This window comes from Oculina patagonica, unplaced genomic scaffold (assembly GCF_052425735.1).
Source record: "Oculina patagonica isolate OP01 unplaced genomic scaffold, crgOcupat unplaced6, whole genome shotgun sequence".
Taxonomy (NCBI): Eukaryota; Metazoa; Cnidaria; class Anthozoa; order Scleractinia; family Oculinidae; genus Oculina; species Oculina patagonica.
In genome coordinates, this window is record NW_027558470.1 from 41,752 (window position 1) to 63,230 (window position 21,479).

The 21,479-nt window shown below is 42.9% G+C and overlaps 3 protein-coding genes across 18 annotated transcripts in view; all 3 read right to left on the reverse strand.

The window, feature by feature from the left end:
* LOC144640976 (uncharacterized) overlaps window positions 1–21,479 on the reverse strand; it is a 76,216-nt gene that overhangs the window by 25,889 nt on the left and 28,848 nt on the right. For 9 of the 16 annotated variants that reach the window (XM_078500045.1, XM_078500043.1, XM_078500044.1 and 6 more), the window contains exons 1-3: window positions 9,633–10,589; window positions 4,308–4,386; window positions 1,103–1,265 (exon numbers count right to left, since the gene is read on the reverse strand). In XM_078500045.1, the coding sequence (XP_078356171.1) occupies window positions 1,103–1,265; window positions 4,308–4,386; window positions 9,633–9,662 (272 nt within the window). In that variant the 5' untranslated portion in view covers window positions 9,663–10,589. Of the gene's footprint in view, window positions 1–1,102; window positions 1,266–4,307; window positions 4,387–9,632; window positions 10,592–21,479 lie in introns of those variants that run through there. The other 7 variants (XM_078500046.1, XM_078500040.1, XM_078500039.1 and 4 more) reach the window with 5 other exon arrangements.
* LOC144640984 (uncharacterized protein F54H12.2-like) lies at window positions 15,496–16,866 on the reverse strand. Its single transcript, XM_078500056.1, has one exon. The coding sequence runs from the start codon at window positions 16,864–16,866 to the stop codon at window positions 15,496–15,498; it is 1,371 nt and encodes a 456-aa protein (XP_078356182.1).
* LOC144640985 (uncharacterized) lies at window positions 19,984–21,102 on the reverse strand. The gene has a single exon (XM_078500057.1). It carries the CDS (start codon window positions 21,100–21,102, stop codon window positions 19,984–19,986), a length of 1,119 nt encoding a protein of 372 aa, XP_078356183.1.

A 21,479-nucleotide genomic window follows, 5' to 3' on the forward strand; every position in this document is an offset into this window, starting at 1 on the left:
TGTTGACAGGTATTTCTTCATTTAACACAGTTTTTCCATGGATTTTTGTGTGAAAACAAGAACATGTGCGTTGCTTAGTAACCAGGCATTCGATCGGAAGCAAAAATTGGACTGGGGCGAGAACGAACTGAAACAAAACAACATGCATTCTCACCTCCAATTAGCCCTTTTGTTTCTCTTAGCCGACTTGGCACGAGAAAACGGAGGGCTCTGGGGACATAGGATTTTTGAATTTATTTGAATTTTTTTGATTGGCTGTTTGGAACAAAGAATTCCTAAATGGAAGTCGAAAACGTAACAACTCTCTCATACATTCATTTGAAATGTCATGACTGCATACATGAAGACCGGAAGTCCTAGAATCTAGGACTGGAAATCCTGTGTCCCCAGAGCCCTTCGTTTCCTCGTGCCAAGGCTCAGCCGGCTAAGAGAAACGAAAGGGCTATGCGGGTGAGAATGAACAAGATGGAGGCATTTGGGTTTCGTGGCTATCCTATCGATAAAAAGAGATTTGGTAGTCATCAGTTGGAGATAAACTTGTTACATTAAGAGAGTTTCGTAAGTAGTTCTGCTAATTTGCCATCAAAGTGCTAAATGGGGAAGAAACAGAAGGCAATAGTTTGCATCTACCATACGAATACTCGTGTTTTTTTTCTCACTCGTGGTGTATCAATATTTATTCTGTTGAAAATATAGGCCATCGTCGACACTGCAAACAGTTTTTTGGGGCTGTCAAACTTGCAAAAGCAATGACCAATACTCCCTTGTAGTTGAATTAAATATTAATTTGCATACCTTTCCATAAAAGTGTCAATTCACGAAAATTTTTGGCACCATTTCCAAATGTTCCCGCAGATAAGCTGCACCCTCGATTTCGAGGGAAGATGTTGGGAAAAAAAGGTGCGGCTTATCTGCGGGTTTTTCACGGAAATAAAAAGTAGAGAGATGCCTGGAATAAAAATTATTTTTTACCCCATGCTGATGTTTGAGTGAATTTTAAGTATGTGTTCCCAAGCTTATGCTTTACAGCATAGTCAAAGATGCTTGTAGAAAGTACTATTACTACCATTACAAAAAAAATTAAAAAGAATGACTTGAATACCACAATGACTTGCATCCATCCTGAAAGAAGAAGAGGAAGTTTCCCACATCTGGTGAATAGTTATCTTCTCTTTGGCATCCTTCCTCATATGAGATCAACTCTCCTTTGTATTCAAGTAAAAAGTCATTTTTCAAAAATGGCCTCGCTGTAAACACACCTCTCCCTGTAAAGATCACACAGTAAAGGTCATTCCCTTAAAATTATTTCAACATGTATACCCCTTGTGTTAAATCCAGTTTTGTTTGATGAAAAGGTACAAGGGTACATATTCTTTATAAGGGTATGTTACCATTGTATATCATGGGCTCATAAACTCTGTTACAGCCCGTTTTTGATATATATACAGTACTGTGCAAAAGTAATGCAAACAAAATTTGTTGACATTCATAACTTTTCGTGGCTTTTCGACAAAAAAATTGCAATATTTCGCTCAAAGCGAATTTGCGGCGAAAAAGTGGCCTTTTTCGCTTGGCCTATTGTGTAAAATGTCGTGAAATTTCGCGCAATAATTCGCTTGCTTCGAAATTGACTTGGAAAAATTCGTGTGAAAATTTGCTCTGTTCGAAATACTCCCTACAAAATTTTCTGCATTCAAATGTCTTTTGGCCTTTCTTAAAGCTATAGCTTTGCCCTGCTTCATGACTATAAAGTATGACTCTTTGAGGTGCTGCTATTCAAACGAAAAGACGATGACCATTGTTTTATGACAAATCGTTTTATTTTACTTTAAGCATTACCGGAGAAAGCCTTTAAAACTCGACCAAGCAATTAGCCCCCTACCCCAGTCTGTGATTCAAAGACAAAACTTGATTCCTCTTTTTCTCTGTTTAAGTGGCAAAGTTTATACTCTTCTTTTCGATCGCACAAAAAAAATATACAGTAAAATTCCGGTTATAAGCCCTGGGCTTATACAACGTCATAAGGGTTTTTGGGCTTATATCCTGGAGGGCTTATAAGCGGAATAAAAAAAAAACGTCCCGTAACGGGCCACGGAAGTGTTGATCGAAATGCATTTTTAAGTTAAAAACGCATAATAAAGCAACATTTAGCCCTTTTCAGTACTCTCATCTGGCAGAGGGGTCTTATATCCGGGGAGGGGGCGGGGGCTTATAATCGGATGTATTTTTTTGTTTCCAGGTAGATGGGCCTATAATTTAACTAGAATTTTACGGTGAATCCGGGATACTGGAACCCAGACTTCCACGTGCCCGAAGTGTGTCAACAATCAACATGGCGAACAAGTCACATGGGGAGCGTGTTGCTGGTGTATGTTTCACCATTTGTTTGATCCACTAGATCCAGGCAAAGAGTAGATATCGAGGTGGTGAAAGATTTTTACTTTCTCGATATTTTTGCGTACAAAGTAGGCCGTACTTTACAAGGTAAGATGTTCAAAGAGTGTCTTGTACGATCAACATGTAAACTTTGTGCCCGCCATGTGCTTTCATGTACAGCTGTAAACAAGAATCTAACTCTAGACAATTCGTTAGCTTGAATTATGTAGAGGTATAAATTAAGTTTTCTCATTTCCAAAAGGGGCTGAGGTGTTTTCAGTAGTACAACCTTAATCTGTTCAACCCTTGTCTTGTTTTCGAAGTAGGCTTCTAAAAACATTGGTATTGTGCTTGTTTATGTTGCAAATATAGCCTTTTCAGTCGTATACTTTGAAGTTTTAGAAACTTTTATGTCCCCCTAGCAATGTTTTAGTTATATTTTACTTTGTTGAGGCTGAAATAATTTATTTTATTGTTATGAACTTGATGGAACGCGCTTCACGTTAGTTTATGAAAATGTCGAACGAAAGTTACATGCAGCGAATTTCGCTGCTTCAAATTTCGATAAGTCATTGTTTGTCTACCTCAAAAATTCGCTATTTCGAATTTCGTTGTCTCGAATTTTCGACGAACTTCGCGATTTTTTCGCGTGGACCACAACGAAATGTGTCTCGATAATTCGAAGAAATTTCTCCAAAAATTCGCGAGAACAAAAAACGAATTTCGACGAATTTTGTTTGCACTACTTTTGCACAGTACTGTATTTTTTATAAATAATACTATTAACATTTGTAAGTGATTTTGAGATGGTAACACAGAAATATATCATTTGGTGGCTAGTTGGGAGAAAATATAAAACTGTATTCCATATTAAGCAGAGCTGCATAGCAACAAAACCCAAAACGTAGAAAATTATTTTATTTCTCCTAATGTTGTCTGAAAGTGGCAATAAACTGTGTTGCAGTTCAATCATCCTTTGAGAAACTAGAAAGGAAATGTTATGCTGTTGTAAAAAATTTGTTAACTTGCCAAGAGTTACCAATATGAAATTGAATGTAGACTACATGAATACTTAGCTAGCATGCATAACAGTATAACAGTGTTTGACTGTGAAAAGGAATTAAATCACTTGTGGTTCGAGTTATCAGGAGGTTTGAGAAATCGGGATTCCTGTTAAGGTGATTCCCTAGTATTGCATTGCGCATCCCTTCGGTAGCGTTCCTTTTTTGCAATGGTAATTCCATATATAGGATTCTCTGATTCTTAAACAAAACTGGACCTCTAGCTTCTTTTCTCCAAGTTTTAGGGAGTTTAAATTCGAACACGCGGTTTGGGACTGGCACTTGTTATGCGCGCAATGTCAATTTTTTCAAAGCAGACCTGTGTTCCCCTCTTAAAGATTCACCATTTATTCTGCCGGTCAGCATCAACTTTCGAGCGATGAACATATCAATCACACAGAGAACTTTGCTCGAAGTTAACGTTGTTGAGCTGCAAGCGAATTTTCTTCTAGTTAGGGGCGAATTATCACGAATTATCACTGAGGTAAGGAAAATTCGAAGAAATATCGGCCTTTGTTCTTGCGAAATTTAGCTTGAAATGATGTGAACTTTTTGCATGACTTTTCGAGCGAAATTTCGCGAGAACAAAGAAAGAAATTTGTGCTTTTCGGTTGCATTACTTTTTCACAATACTGTAGCAATACAACATTTTTTCAAAGCAGGTGCTCCCCTCTAAAAGATTCACCATTTAGCAATACAAAACACTACAAAATGGCTTTCCACCGAAAATCATCTTCAGCGATCCTTTAGCAACTGCTCTAGATCTGTACTTAATAAGGACACCCGTTAAGTGCTCAAGAATGAGGTATTTTACAATTATTCTACGAACCAAGGTTTTTATGGTTGACTCTACAAAATCACAATACATACCTATGTACTTGTCAATGAACCTCTCCTCAAAGCCCTCTTGGTCTTCACCTGTAGTTAACTGCTCTGGTAGAAGTTTCCTCTAAAATACAAGTGATTACCGGTATATATAATTACACGGGCTGCACAGAGGGAGGGGCTAGGGGGGCTTTAGCCCCCCTCCACACACACAGACAGACACACTTTTTTACAGAAAAAAAAATATACCGTAATCTTAATAAGTAAAAAACAAACAAACAAATCAAAGGGTCTAAAACTATTTTGTATGATGAAGTACATGTATGAGCAGCATTATGTGCAGAAAAGATGAAAGCACTGGTGGTGTTCCATAAAATCTATCTCTTCTTTAAACCTCTTAAAATAACCGGCACGCATACATGCATGCACAGGCGATGACGCTTTACAATGTTGATCCCAGAAATTGCATTTTTTATTTATTTTAATTTTTGATTTGCTTTAACTACAAAACGAACTTGCAATACATTACATACGTACATTATAATAAAATAAGCACATTTAATTATTATGAACTTCATTATTTGGCAACAGAAAGGCCCAGGATTGATTTCCACACAAAGTCGATACTGAAGATTGTGTGACATTTTTTCGTATTGAAATGTAATCAAGTCAACACCGCTAACAAGAATCACTTAAATGTATTCATGCAACTTATCAAACAAAACATTTTAGATCAGCTAAATCAGCAATTGGGTAGAAATTCTTTTAGAATTCTGGCTTCTCATACACATAGGAATACGGATACCGTCACTGTTTTATTTTTAATGGCTTGAGATCAATATTATCTAAAACAGAAAAAGGAAGATATCGATGGCGAGTCGCGAAGGAAAGGGGAAATAACATTAACCTAAACTTACATTATTATCGATAACAATGCACGCCAAAACAAACAAAGATTAGATAGCTCACCTTTGCAATCTAATCAAGATACTGCCATCGGTTGGCCTTTTTATACTAGAACGGTCTCAAAAGTTATGACACTAAACGGTTTTCACTCGTCAAATTCTTATCGCATATGCCGATTTTGATGAATACACGTACAACGGTTAAAAAGTTCTGTAAGCAGTACATCATTCTCTCCTGACCCCATACCTCCGTTCCACTGTAGAAATCAAACGCGTTTTGCATGATGTACGCTATGTTGATTCATAATCATGACAATCAAAGATGGCATACCGAAACTGAGTAAACAATCAAAGTGCATAGTTCCCAGTGCTACCCGGTTGGAGTAATCGTAACATTGCCCGTCCACGGGCGACAACATATAGGCGTCACCACCTAATTACACTCAAATCACTGCCCCAATTCTGCAATACAATAATGTATTTATAGTAAAACGAACTCAACCGGGCCACCCAACGTTTTTTAGCCAATCACAAGACAAGTTCAAAACAAAAGAATTGGAAGGGCAATTTTAACTCTTCTCTTGACTAGATTCGGTGCGAAGGCATGCTAAAGTGTTGTTTTTACGACAAAAAATATAATTTTGTTCAGTTCGTTAACGGAATGAATGAAAGTCTGCCGGTAATTTGGAACATTGGATGGAATCAACGTAAATAAGTTTACCAAATGACGGCCGGGAATTTTGAAGACTGAACGGACTCAACGAAAACTTACCGAATCATGGCCTGGAATGAAGACAAAACGGACTCAACATAAATTCGTTTACCGAACTGACACGGCCTTTTCTTACATTTAGATAATTTTAGAGACTTACAAATTTCTTATCTTGTACTTTTGTTGTGGTACGGAAAAAGCAAGTGGCATTTTCGAGGAGAGTGTACCGGAGATCACTCAAATGTAACACATGCCATCAAAATAATCTGATTTGAAATGTTGAAATTTGTCCCGCAAAATTTGTGATATTAGCCCAGTTTTGAGAATTATAATAAACAAGGATCTTTTGAATGAAATGTTGGGTCTTTTCTATTGTCTGTTGTTTCCAGTTAGGGCCTTTAAAAAAAATGATTTTGATCCCCCGGGCAGAAGGGGGGATCAAAATTTTTTGCCATCCGTCGGGGGGGGGGGGGGGGGTGTATTTTTTCTGGAATAACCCAATGCTCTAGACACATGAACACATTGCGGAACTATGTGTTACGTTAGCTCAATGTATTGTTATACTGTATTAGAAAGCAGGGAGGGCAAGGGTTTAACAAACGGGCAGGTACGCACATTATCTTTTTTCCCCTCTTATGTGTTTTTTCATCCTTCCTTCTCCCCTCCCAAGGCATGGCATATTCCCTCACATGATTTAATTCCAATTTGCAAAGCCAAGACTGTATTTAATCCTGCAGCATGAAATTTGCCAACAAATGACTAAAATTCTGGAAATACTTGACCTTTAAATTGTATTCCTTGACACTATGTATTCTCTTCAGGAAGTTAATTTCCAGGTTTCTGATAGGTATGAAAAATATGTGTAATTATATATAATGAATATGACAAATATAATGATTGTATTTTTTTTAAAAAATAGGTTCAGTTCTTTTATCTGTAAATTTGAATGACACATAGACAACAAAGGTCAAAGTACATGAATAACTGAACACATGTAGCAAGAAAGACAACTTTATGGACCATGACTTTTAAGACTAAAATTTTATAGTCATAAGGATGCATGCTCTTGACATAGCTGATAACTATCTCATCACTATTTCACTGAGTTTTACATTTGCCAACATTAATTTTCATCAGTTATGCATTGGTCAGCAGAATTACAAAAAAAGTTTACGACCCACCGACTGGAACGTTTGAGCGAAAAAATTACTAAAAAATATATTCATTTGTGAACACCTTTCCAAATAAAAAGCTGGTGATAAATTGTCTACAATGTAGTACGTTTTGTAGTTGTACTGAGCAAATTATGTAAGATATATTATTATAATTTACAAGGGGCAGTCTTTGATACTTTGAATTCAACATTATTGTTGCTAAACACACTTTGACTTAACGGAATGGAAAAAAATCATGACTTCTTTTAAAGATGCTAGTGTAAATTAGTGCCAAAACTTCTCTTTCTATGGAAAAAATGTTTTTCAGTCTGTTCTTTCTTTATGAATGTTCATTATTGTCAGGTTGTTAAATCTCTCTAACATCACTGTTGAGTGAAAATATGTTTTTATTCTTCATGCGGGGGAAACTGAACGATCGTTCACCAAATGCACTTGTTACTAGATTTACCAATTTAAGCTTGCAAACCATGATTACATGTTGTTACTTAAATTATCCTTTACAAACTAAATAGAAACTTAATTTCTACTACAGTAGGTTCAAATCAGCTTAGTGAGAGGTAAATTTTTCAATTTTCAAAGGATGTGCCAAGTGATCAACATGTACTTGATTAAGTGATTATTGATAACAAAGTTTTAGAAATTGCAATTAAAAGTCGCTCAAACGTTCCAGTTGTGACGTCAAAAAGTGCACAAAATTTAGAGAAGGTATTCCTTATGACTATAAAATTTTAGTCTTAAAAGTCATGGTCCATAAAGTTGTCTTTCTTGCTACATGTGTTCAGTTATTCATGTACTTGGACCTTTGTTGTCTATGTGTCATTCAAATTTACAGATAAAAGAACTGAACCTATTTTTTTTAAAAATACAATCGTTATATTTGTCATATGCATTATATATAATTACACATATTTTTCATACCTATCAGAAACCTGGAAATTAACTTCCTGAAGAGAATACATAGTGTCAAGGAATACAATTTAAAGGTCAAGTATTTCCAGAATTTGTAGTAAATAATAAAGATGGTAGATTTTAAGCTCGGTGATAAACAGTGAAGAAATTATTCTACATGACACGAGCGTGGGACAAAGAAAAAAATCTGAGTCCCCGACGGGAATCGAACCCATGGCCTCCCAGATACTGGTTGGGCGCTCTAACCAACTGAGCTACGTAAGACTCGCTGTGAGCTAGGCCATTTACTAGGTTGATAAGTGACACGCGTCCTGCATACTGCTAGGATCAGCAATGTCGAAATCATCAAATTTGTAGTAAATAATAAAGACGGTAGATTTTAAGCTCGGTGATAAATAGTGAAGAAATTATTCTACATGACACGAGCGTGGGACAAAGAAAAAAATCTGAGTCCCCGACGGGAATCGAACCCATGGCCTCCCAGATACCGGTTGGGCGCTCTAACCAACTGAGCTACGTGAGACTCGCTGTGAGCTAGGCCATTTACTAGGTTGATACGAATTTTAGTCATTTGTTGGCAAATTTCATGCTGCAGGATTAAATACAGTCTTGGCTTTGCAAATTGGAATTAAATCATGTGAGGGAATATGCCATGCCATGTCAGAATATATAGAGAGACTGACAGTTATTAGTAACAATCACTTGCACACATTTCAAGTCCTGCAGTTTATTTCCTTGTGGAGGTTAAAGGGACTATGTCACCCAAATTTATATTTGTGTCACAGGAAACCTAAAAATAATAGTCCATTTTTATTAAAACTTGGTATATTAGAGCACTTAAACTGTTAACGAGCATCTTTGGCTGCCGATGGCTCCGATGGAAACAGGCCATGAATATGCCATAGAAAGACCATGAAAATCAATGATAAAATCATTGGGTTTTAAAGTAGGATATTCATTTTGCTTGTGTGCCTTCCCCTACCCCATAAAAAAAGGTGGAGAACCATTGAATATTGAGGGTTAACTTTCACGAGCCATGAATTCATAGGCCATAGGAAGACCATGAAAATTCCATCAATTTACCATAAATAAAATCAACAAATATACATGAGCTCTGGTTTCTTTGGGTACATGTTGAAGAAATGAATAAATTCTAAAAAATGTGGAAATTGCATATATTATTGAAATTCCATGATTTTTTTTATTTGTACTCAATCGAATCAGGAGCCCAAAAGCGAGTGGCAATTTTCATAACCTGTTGAATGAATGTCAATTGTGTGCAACCCCAGTGCACCCTTTATATTACTCCACATTGTTCAATTCTAACTATTCAAATCATGACTGGCATCTTAAAAGCTCTTTGACATTCCGTGACAGAATGAAGCGTACCTTTGATCATTTGATGCATTCCTAGCATGTACAAATGAGTTGCCTATTGAATTTTTTTTATGAAAACAAGCAAAACCAGTATTGAAGTGTGTTGACAATTCACATGTAGGCCTGACACACCCCTAACAAATTTCAAAACTAACTTTTCGCATGGAAAACTCAAATCAAAGAAAAATCAAGAGATATTCATTACTTTCTTTTGAGCAATAGATAATGCTTTCTGAATACCATAAGAGAACTAAGGACTACAAAAAGCAACCTTTATAAAATGTATACTCACAGACTGCAAGCATCTTTTCCTCCCTGCCATTCCCTGGCCAAAACTGAAGTTTCACAAGATTGAAGCTAGGTACAAACAATACCAAGAATTAATACAAGCATCCAAATTTAAGGTTGAATTCACATCATGCAGCAAAAGAAGGGTTCAATACCTTCAGCAGGTACTGCACCGACTTGCACTGTCACACTGTACAATCTGAAACACTCCCCCAAGATATATGTGATATGGAAAACAAATAGAGCCTTCCAAATATGGGAGGAATACACCCACACTCTCATTAGTCATTGGTTGTTGATGAGAAAAGTTTTTTTGGGCTTGCTGTGTAATATTCTATTTCCATTCCTGAATACCTGTCCTGTCCCAAATATTCAAATTCTTCATGTTAGAAACAAAAAAGAAAATTTAAGACATAAAAACTGACAAACTGGCAAACATGTATAATAGCTAATGTCCATTTCTTAGCTAATCATTTTTCTTATCAACTCTCAGAAAATACATATATAGTTCCATGAATCTACTAACTCATGGAATACAAAAGTGCTGTATCCTTTTTCTTGAATTCCGTGGTGAAGGTGGAATTTTAAAAACATGCTGTCCCCACAATTAAACAGGAAGAGACACTAATGGGTTGCTATTATATGCCGCAAGTTAAATATATGTACAACATTGTATAACTTCCATTCAGTAACATAAAAGGCTTTAATTTAACATGTAATGGCTTGTGTTTCCACTGCTGTTTATTTACTATTTAAACTCCAAGTTAAGAGTAACTATACAAAGCTAATGACTTCATTAAACTTCCTCATAATTGCTTTACACAAATGCTTTCGAGTCTCCACTATAAAATGCACACAAATGACTCACTAATTGAAAGGTCAGTGGTTAATTTATAACAATTCCTACAAACAGCCTTGAGGCTATAATTCCATTTTTGCCAATAAAAGCCGCTACATCTTAAAAATAAAGTATACTGTAGCTGGTCAGTAGTAGTATAGGTTCCAAATTAGCCGGATTTTAATTTATTCAAAATGGCCGCCCATACAAACCCTTGTAAAATGTGAGAAGTGAACGTGAGGTGCTAAGGAGGAGTCCAAAAACGAAAATGAGGTGCACATACCCCGGTTTTAATTTATTCAAAATGTCCGCCCCATACAAACCCTTGTAAAATTTGAGAAGTGAGCGTGAGGTGCTAAAGAGGAGTCAATAAACGAAAATGAGGTGCACAGTGCATGTCATGTGAATAGAGAAAAATGATTTTTTTGAACTGCATTGTTAATTTTTCGTAATGACTTGGCACACAAGCATTTTTTGAGGTGCACAGTTCATGTCATGTGAATAGAGTAAAATGATTTTTTTTTGAACTGTGTAATGAAACTTGCCACAAAAGCATTTTTTATGGCAGCCGCGCGCAGCGCGACTGCTGCTGCCTCCCGCCGCCGCCGCCGCCGCCGCCGCCGCCGCCCGGCGGTTAGCTATGTTCGCATTGGCAAAAACCACCACAAGACCATTTTCAGTTGTTAAAAATACATTTTATTGATTAACAAACAAAGTTTTTTTTTTTACAAACAAAGTTCAGTCTCCCAATCTTCGTCCGGTGTGACTGTCCATTGCCAAAACGCCTGACATTCCACCATGGCACAGTGTCCCAACGCTTGTACTTTGTGCTGTCCGCAGTCTTGAATGATAGAGATATTGTCTAATTTTTCAAATTTGGGGCATCCAAAATGTTCCAAGTTGATGGCAGGTAGATCCAATTCTCGTAATAAATTCTTTTCCACGTGGCCACCTTTATATGCTACTAGGAATCGTTCTAGGGTGCGGCTTTGTTGGTACACTTCTAATACGTTGCCTTTCAGGTCCTCTAGAGAACGAGCATTTTCCCGGGGATCTTCTTCAAACGGTAACCCATGAATGCGATGGTAAACGTACTTGGCCGTTTGTCTGTCAAGTGGGGTTAATGCTTTCCAGCGAAAGGGTTGTTGGTAATGGTTGACTCCAACATCACCTCTCCAGGTGGTCCAACCGAGTTCACGTGGATAAAATTTTTTGTCGATAAAATAGCCCTCTAAATCGATTATGAGGCACACGTTTTGAAGAGCACCTTTACGCTGCATCGTGATGTGTAGAATGAATGTCGATGACGAATGTGTTGCTTTTTTTTTATACTTTTTTGACAATGACTCGTTTACAAAATTCACTCTTGAATCCAATTGCGAGGTTTCTGCCAAACACGGGGCTTAGAATAACCTTTTCCTCGCTGTCTAGGGTAGAGGTTTATGAGTTGTTGATACAATTTGTTGCGCCGACGTAGCGAATCTTCTCGAGCTTGGACGCGTTTCCTGTGCTCCTCTTCCTTGCCCATGATGAGTTGATTCAACCAAAAGGGTGGATCCGAATGGTTCAAAAACTCGTCTTGCTCCTTGATGGTTTGCACGTTGCCCTCCACGATCTGCCAATTTCGGTCGGCTTTCTTGATTTTTTCCTCGTCCTCCGTGCGGAGGGCTTGCTCCATCTCTTGCTTGGCCTGTTGCCTATACCATTCAAGATCCTTGTCCAATTTGTCGTAGTGGTCAAGCACTTCCTGAGGCGACCGGAGGTTGGCGTACCACATCGCAGGGATGATTTTTGATTTTTCTTCTTTCTCTGGAGGAGGAAGAGGAGGACCTGCTATTTTTTTCGTTGGGGCAATCCGTTTTAGGCTGTTGGGTTGAAGTCGTTGCAGTTGACGTTGTAGGTGAAAGTAATGGCTGCTGTCGACACCATCCCCTGGTAGGGATGCAGGCACGCCTTGTCCTTCGACCTGTTTCATGTCGTTCATGAGTTTCCTCATGCGATCCACGTGAGGGGCATTGACCAATCGATCCACCACCAAGCGTCGTTGCCAAAATTGATCCATGTTGTCTTGGGCGACCTGACCTCCTGTTTGATCGCTTGAGGGTTTAGGGATCAAGATCATCTCTTGGGCATATTTTTCGCTCATGTTTCCAAAGCTTTCAAACCAGCCCGCAGAAACGGGAGAAGACGTGCTCCCAAGGCAAGTAAGAGGGCTCGCCGTTCGTACAAAGGTGTGGTTAGTCCACTCAAACGTCTTATCTCTCTTATATGCTTTTTCAAGGGAAGTTTTATCTGGGACGGTATCGGGATCACACCATCGTACAAGTTGCGTATCACGTCGGTCAGGGCACGTAGTTGGTCATTGCTGGCTTCGTGAATTTCTCGTCGCCATGTGGCACCATCCCCACTAACCAAGTTGAGTAGAAAAGGTTGGTGAGCTGCCACGCGCCACGCACCACTGCCCGTTTGTTTCTTCTTTTTTGATGTCACCACTCCGCCTAGCAGAGCACCCAGACCTGCCAAAGGTAGTAAGCCGGCAGCCAACAATCCCTTGGTACCCATTTTACGTTTGAGTTTTCCGTAGGCACTTCCTACTTTGTTGCCCGAGGAACGGGCTTTAGCAGGACGTGTAAACCCTCGATTAGCTCGCTTGACTGCTACCGATGAAGTGGAAAAGTAACGATTGGTGGGAGTACGTCGGAAGGCTTGTAACGGAGGTGCCATGGTTCATTAATAAACCTTCCAGATGCAGCTTCTTTATATCCTTTTTTTCTCACTGCTGTAGACCAGAAAGCAGTGGTTTGAGCACCAGCGGAGCTAAGGCCATGCCTGCCATTGCAGCCAGAGGTCCCAATCCTCCCTGTTGTGATTTTTGTTTACAGCGTTTCATTTTCTTCCTGATTCCTCCACCTTTCTGTTTGGATCGTGGTATGCGAAGATAAGTGGACGGTGGTAAATGATTAGGCAAACCAATCATCTGCGAGTTGCCCGGTAAACTAAACTTTCCACCGCCTTGACCCGTCAAGCCTGGTACCATGCTGTTCAACACATTGCTAGCCATGTCGGTCACGATGGGAGCCAACGAGAACATGGCTAGTTGCTGAGCAAAAGGGCCGAGCCCTCCTTCCTGACGTCGACGTTTTCGTCTTACAGCTGGCATCGTTGTGTTCTAAACTCGACACGCAACTCGGACTTTTATACCTTTTGCGACAAGAGCGTTCCCAACAAGGCTGTCGGTACTGCTGCCAACACGCCTCCTAGTGCTGCTGCTGTCCCGAGTTTGCCCGTTAAGGTGGTGGGGGTCAGTGTACGACGCACATTCCACATGGCTCTGTTGACACCTCGAGCCAGTTGTTGCGATCTCATATTGGCCAAGGCTCTAGAAGCTGCTCTTCGTCTTTGAGGATTGGTAGGATGACGAGCGCGGATGGCTCTCTGCATCTGAGCAATGCGTGACGGTGATGGTCGAGGTCCGGGGTAGATGCCTCCCTTCTGTCCTCGCTTCCGTTGTCTTTTGGTTGCCAAAACGCTGCGTCGTCCAGTTGTCGCCTCGCTGGCATCTTGAATGCGAACGTCGTACTCGTCGCCTCGTAGCACGTAGTGAGTGCCTGGCATCCCCGCACCCCAAGGTGCTTGTAAAGAGCGAGGAGGACGTGGAAATGCGGAACGTCGAAAGGTGGGTAACACAAGAGAATTCATTCCTTTTCTGGTCCTGTGTGGCTATGACACTCGGCTTTTTATCTTTTTTTCTAGCGGTTGTAGCACGGTGATAGGGTCAGCTTCATCTAGCAAAATGTGGGTGCGAAACCTCAATGCTTCGTCAGTCCTGGGATGATGGTCAACCACCAGATACCCAAACGGTTTTTGGGTAGCTTTTTGGTACAGTTGCCAAAAGGCTTTGCTATCCCCCAACCAGCGATCACCCAAGGCTTTGACGTATCTGGTATCGGCCGGGTTCTTGAAAAGGACCGTGTAATGGTAGTTGCGGTTTTGAGTGGCTTGTTCCCGTCCACCTGGATACAGATTTTGCGACAGCGTGATGGCAAACAAGTCTAGATGATGAGTACCCCGCGTTAACAACTGGGTGACTTGTGGGGACTTGGCAGATTCTTGCATCAAATCATCCAGGATCAACATGCCGGGTCGCTGCGTGGGAGGAAAGAGTTCTGAGATATCCTCGGGTAGACCTTGGTGAAAGTCCACTCCCAAGGCTTGGAAATGGTCAAAAATGGGTTGCCAGGTCGAGCCATGGCAGTACACGATTTTTTGGAAGTAGCACGGGCTACCATCTGCGAGTCGAAAATAGACCGGGGCATTGTGTACCAAGCGGTACAGCCAAGTCGTTTTCCCACTCAAAGAGGGACCCACAATCTGCATGTTGCCCGGAACCCGAAATCGCGGATCGTACGTCGACATGATGAACACACACACACTTTTTTTTTTTTTTCAACAGTTTAATTTATAACTTTTGTAACAGGTTTACAACAGTCATAACAACGATGCCTTTGGCGTTCAATACAAATCTGACTATGTCCATGTGCATCAAACAAGTGTCCACCTCTATGCTTTTCAGATGACAACGAAGGAAATAGGTCATGCATCCGTTGCACGACGGCCGTGTCATTGTAAAGTAAGTTGGTGGGTGAAAAATACTGCACAATCGTTCTCAAAGGCGTGCCGCGGCATCGATGGTAAAGGTAGTACAAGGTGTGATCTCCGCACACATCAGTGGTCCATTGCTGAATGGGGCGAGGTGTTTGTTCAAAGTCATCAAAGCAACGCCAACGAGCATCATACGTGTTGGGTGTGATGGCATAACTGTCGAAGAATTCACCGCGACCAGGTGCCCACCAAAAGAGGCCGACCCAATGCTGTCCAGGCAAGTCGATGGGATCTGTATTGGCAATAGCACATTGCGGATAGGGCGCTTGACAAGGCACTTCGTCGGCACCGTACACGTCTGTGAAAAACCCCCGAATGACGGGATCGCACTGGCACGCTCTTCTTAAGGACTCTGTATCATGCATTCTCACAAGGGAATTGGACCTTGCACTGTACCACGATTGTCGACTTGCAGCAGACTTTCATCTGTATTATAGAAAAACAGAGCTTGGAGGGTAGGATTTCCACTACTGAAGGTCAGTCGGACATTGACCAGCATACGTAACAAGGGGGTGCTGGATTCTCCTCCATCTTGGACTGCCGTCAGATCAAAGGGGACCATGAAGTAACCTTGGTCAAAGGTGTCTGGATTCAGCAGGTAAGCATCTCGTTTGCGTTTGCCCGAAGCATTCATCAGCAAATCGAAGATCTCGTACTTATCTTGCAGAGATAAGCTGGCTTTGGGAACGGGTACGCCATTGGCAGTGCATTCCACTTGGATTCCATTCTGGGGAGTGAAATCGAATGGATTCTTTCCAAAGTGTCCTTGATAACGTTCGTCGTCCACCAACACCAACCAAAACAACCGGGGCGATCGTCCTCGGAACACGTCGTTGATGTCTATTTGCGTTTGATTGGCTGTCAACTGATAGTTGTCACAACGCATCCGTCGGAAGGGGAAGGTCATCGGGTTGACGACAGTGGTCTTCTCCACTTGTTCTTCCATGTACTGCATGATGTCTTTCACAGGTACGCGATAGAACACGCGTACAAAGGATTTGTTCACCATCACTTCAAAGGACACTTTGTCAGAGGAGGTGGCTGCAGTTCCATCACCATTGTCTTTGTACTTCTTGGCCATCAGGGTAAACTCCGGGTTGTTGAATTCAATGTCAAACTCCACTTTGGTGTTGGGAGGTACATTCTGGTCGACTTGAGTGAAATTGCTGGGCATGGGACAGACGTTGAACTCATATTCACCCGTGGTATTCACCATGACTCGTTGACGGGAGATACCACCGGCATTCATCTTGGCTGCTTCGTCTAGTTTTCCTCCCCACTTGTCCATTTGACCAGCCACATCCCGGTACCACCCTTGACGCTTCAGCTTGCTCTTTTCATCCCAGGGATCAGACTCCAACAGGGTTCGAAAATACTCTCGATAGGCTAAATTTACCCCTGAGGCAGATTCCGTTTCGGCATTATTGACTTTGCAACGCACTTGTCGAATGCAACTGTAGCCAAAGTTATTCACTGGTCCCACGATGAGGTTGGACGTATTGTTATGATAGGCTAGGGCTTTGGTGTTACCCTCTTTAAACTTCACTCGCAGATGCAGTTCCATTTCTCGAGGACAAAAAGGATAGGGGCGATCGTCGATGCGAAACTGCAATGGGGTGGACGAATGCGTCAAGGGTTTGATGTCCTCAAACTGCCACTTGTACTCGGTGGCATCGATCTTCCGTTGCGGTCGGTAGTCGTACTGACCTTTGTCGGCCTGTAAACTCAAGGACTCCATGGCGAGGAACTGAACTCAAATGGCACAAGTGTGTTGCCTTTATATCTTTTTTTCCTAAGGCAAGCCTTGAAAACAGTGCTGTCCCGGTCGTCGACGTCGACCCATGCCTACTTGTGGACCAGGAATGATTTCTGGCAACACACCAACGTTACGTCCACCTTGTCGGCGAAACAGTCGATTCAATGTCGTGGAGGCACCCGTGATGACTTTGGGACGCTTTCTCTTTCCACTTCCTTTTTGATTCTTGAGTAAGCTAGGCATCAGTCTCAACAGCGAGAGGAACCCTCCTTCCTGATAGGGTTCAGTGCCGGATCGATAGGTATCATTGCCAGTTCCACCCAGTTGCTTGACTAAACTTGGAATCAACCCCAAGAGAGGAAGAATACCGCCTTGTTGACCTGCAACTTTATCCCCCAATGTGTCCAGGGCTTGACCTACAAATGGAGACACGAGTTCCATGGCCTTTTTTTGCGCCAGATCGGATTGGATGGCTTTGCCGGCTCCTAACCTGGCCGCCTTGGCACCTGCCTTACCCAGACCTTTGATCATTTGCCAGGCCACTTCGTCAAAGCCATACCCTCCTTCTTGCTGTCGCTTCTTCTTCTTTTTCTTGACGGGTTGTTCGGTGTCTTGGCAGTAGGACTGACGAAATCGCTTGGCAGCCTTACAGGCCACTCCTTTGCCCAAAGAGGTGGCCTCTTGACCTGCCAGGGCCCACAGCGGTGACCACCCCCCTTCTTGATACGCAGGGGTGCCTTGGTCGTAGAAAGTACCTCCTCCTCCCACTTGCACCCACTGAGATTGGGCGAATCGTTTCTTGACGGGCATTATGGAATCTCTCTCTGGCGGAAATACAAGGTCGCTGTCACCACACCACCTTGGAATGGTATGGGGCGACCTTGGTTGTCCCTTATATCGATTTCGATGTCGCGAATCTGGTACTGACTCAGTCGGTAAAAAAGCAAGTGTGGAATGAACACGTCTTCCACCCTCTGTTTGTCCGTGTTTACACCGTGGGTCAAGAGGACTTTGGCCATTTGGGAGCCCACGTAGACCGGTTCGCTGATGTTGCAGTGCACGTACATGTTCTGGAAGGAGTACTTAGAGATGGTGCTCCACACACTCGCTTGGCTGTGTTTGGCCATGGTGTGACTTCGAGTGATCTCCACTTCGGTGGGTTTCCCGTCAACATCGTGCTTGGTGATTTCCACAATGGGACGATGGGTGTCGGAATGAAAATAGAAGGGTACAGTCCAGGAGTCAAAATCCAAGTAGCCCAAGACGCGGGCCAGCCAGGCTGGCAGATACACGGAGAAGTCGGCACTGGGAAAGGTCCACACGTTAAATCCTCGTTCGTCCAAGGTGACTTTTAGCCCACCCAAATCGTGCTTCTGAGGCGCATTGGCTTCCATGGCTTGCATCCAACCTTCCACCACATCTTGCACGGTGACATAGGTGCCGGCACGTATAAACATCCTCACATCCGGGTGATCCTGGTCGTAGTGGATGCGAAGACCCACTTGCCGATTCAACACGTTGCGCCACGTGTGGGGTAACAGCAGCTGAAACAGCCCCACTTCCCACGTTTCGTCCAAGGACCACCTCTCTGGCAGACGCACTCGGAAGTGGGATGGTGAGTTGTCAGGAAACAGGTCCAGTTGCGCATTGCTTTCTAAGGTCACCCGTCGTCCCCCTTGAAATCGCATGGTGGGTGATAAAGCAGGGCCTTTGTGAAAGTACAACAAGAGTCCAACGAGACCCGTGTAAAATGGAATGCCTAGGTTGTCGCTGTTTCTTAAATTGACTCGGAGCTGGTTCAGGTGACGAGTCGGAGCAGCCAACGGTCGAAAATCCACGTGCTGTGGGTGATATTCACACGTCTTGCCATACATCTGACTTTGAAACGGGACCAAGGCCAATGTGTGTCGCTGGTGCTCTCCTGTCATGCTCAATCCCACGATGTCCACTTCCACAAAACACTTGCTCAAATCTGTATTGGACAAGCTGACCAGCTCCCCGATAGGTGACTCGGGTTCGGGTAGTAGCAGACTTTCACCGTCCTTGAGAACGTGGGTTCCCATCAGCTCCTCCAAACCGTGATCAAAACGCACGTAGCCCTTGGGTTGTACTTGCAGCAACCATCGACCAGGTTCTAAGTTGAATATGGTCACTGGAAATTCTTGTATGGCATAGGGGGTCACTGCATTGTTGCTTTTTTGCCACGCCCCCACGTCAAACAGGATTCTCTTGCCAAACATGTAGCGGCGTCGTTTGGGGTGAATGTCCAATGAAATCCTCACACCTCTCAATGGGTCCTTTCCCTTGTCGAGGAGTCGAGTCACCTCAAAGCGGGCTCGAGTGTTGTTGCCTGTATTGGCGTAAACAGTGTTGTGGGGTGGAATTCGCAACGCTCCACGATGATCGGGATCCATTTCTAGGAATCCCATGAGCAGGGCCAACGATTCACCCAGATCATACTGACCTTCAGCCCATAGGTCGATGGCATAATGTGTCCTGGGACGATGAGGACTGTCCTTGAGTGCCCAAACATACTTGACACGGTGGGGCCCCATCAGCGTCCTGGTAGCTTGGTTGAGATAACGTTTGACGTCCAAAAAGGTGGTGGGTAAGATCTTGTCGGTTGCCAACCAGGCATCCACCACATCACGACGAAAATAATCCAATTTGGGATTGGTGGGAAAGTTTCTGTCGAACGTTTTGGGAGAATCCATGTGCAATTGCCCGTAATAATGCGTGCCTCCAGATAAGGTCGGGAAGACGTACAAGCCCAGTCGTTGAACTAAATCTTGTAGCACGTGCTTGACATGTGTAAACTGTTGGTGACGCGATAGTTGAATGGATTGCGATGGAAGACTTGTCTCCACACGCCCCACTTGGCAGTGGTAATCGGCAGGCAATTTCAGCACCGCGTTGCCAAAGGAGTGTGTATAATACATACTGACTAGAGCCACTTGCCAGTCTTGGGACAAGGTCAAGGGAATTTCCAACCCCTGTCGAAAGGCGGAGCGTACTGTCGTCACGTCAGGTTCTAGAGGGTGAGTCCCTTGATCCCCACTGTTCAAATACATGATGAAATCATTGTCGCGTTCCCATGGCTTACTCATACTGTTTCAAGTCTTTGCGTGAAATCCACGTCTGATAATCAGGTGCCACTCCTTGCCAGTTCACTAACACTTGTCGAGTGGGTCCACGTCCTTTGTATTTAAGCTTTTTGGTCACGCGCCATCGATTGGGTAAACCTCGAACCTTTTGTAGTTGAGGTTCGTAGAAACGACCTTTCACCTTCCGCCCTTGCCAATCTTCCAACGTGTAATAATTCACGCCATCTGCCACTTGTCGCTTGCGATCCACCACGGTGTACACGGCTCGTGACCACACCCCTTTGGCACTCTTAAAACCGAACGCACCTCGTCTCTTGTCCTTCCCTAACAACTTGGAGGTTCTGACGAAATCCCCGGGTCGAAACTTGTAACGGTTCAATGGGATTGTAGGTTTGTACAACCGTTGCCACACCACTTCGGCATTGTAGTCGTTCACGTCGGCAGGTGCCATTCGAATGCTTGAATGAATGCGTTGGTTGTACCTGTCCACTAGTTCGGGTAAGGCGTCTAAGTACTTGGGCGTGTTGTGCGCAGTCATGTACTTGTAGGTGAGTTCTTTTAGGGAACGGTTAAAACGCTCGACCACGGAAGCTTTGGGTTCTCCCTGCGTGGAATAGTGGTGGATGTCGTACTCGTCCAACAAACGTTTTACGTGTTTGTTGTAAAATTCTTTACCTTGATCGGTGTGCAAATTTACGGGTCGCCGTCCCTGGTTGTGTTCCAGCAAGTACCGCAATGCATCTCGCACGGCTGTCCCGCGTTTACTTTTCAAACCCACCACCCAGGCATACTTGCTCAAGACGTCGATGACGGTAAGGAGGTAACGCGTTCGCTTGTTAGCTGCCACCAATTTCCGATCCTGCATTTCGACTAAATCGGCTTGCCAGGTATGATCGAGGGACGGTCCCACCACGGTCTTGCTGCGGGGAAAATCTTCGCGTCGCGGTCGGTGTAAGGTAAAGGAGGGTTCACCTTGCAAATACGTTTGAGCAGCTTGTCGAGACACGCCTAAGGATTTAGCGACATTGATCAATTCCTGCGCATTCCCACTCAGCGCGTAAGGGCTGTCTTCGTCTAAATACAAGGCATCTAGCGTGCTCTGTTTCTTCGCCATGCTAACACACAGATAAACACTGCTTACAAACATTCATTCTATTTATTGACTTTGTTCTCTCAAGTTTTCATTACAGTTTTCCTTTGTTATGGAGAGTCAGGGAAGGCCACAAAGGGTCCGAGGTTGCGGATCGATTCTTCCAGAGTAGCAGAGGTGTCTTTTTTCTTGCGTCCACGTTTGGTTGGTTCATTATCTGCAGCCTCTGAGACGGGTCTCTTGCTGGCCTTGTTCTTTGTCTGGCTATCGTTCTCCTCCAGAGAATTTCCCAATCCAGCTCGTTTCCATTCATAGTTCATCTCTTCCCAGGCTTGTTGGATTTCTATGACTTTTTGCGGCAAAGATCCAATGGCACTCAACAATCGAAGCTTGGTTTTCAT

Excerpts from the sequence above, each read along its gene's own strand:
- LOC144640984 (XM_078500056.1), bottom strand. The coding sequence starts at position 16,866 with ATGGAGTCCTTGAGTTTACAGGCCGACAAAGGTCAGTACGACTACCGA.
- LOC144640985 (XM_078500057.1), bottom strand. The coding sequence starts at position 21,102 with ATGGCGAAGAAACAGAGCACGCTAGATGCCTTGTATTTAGACGAAGAC.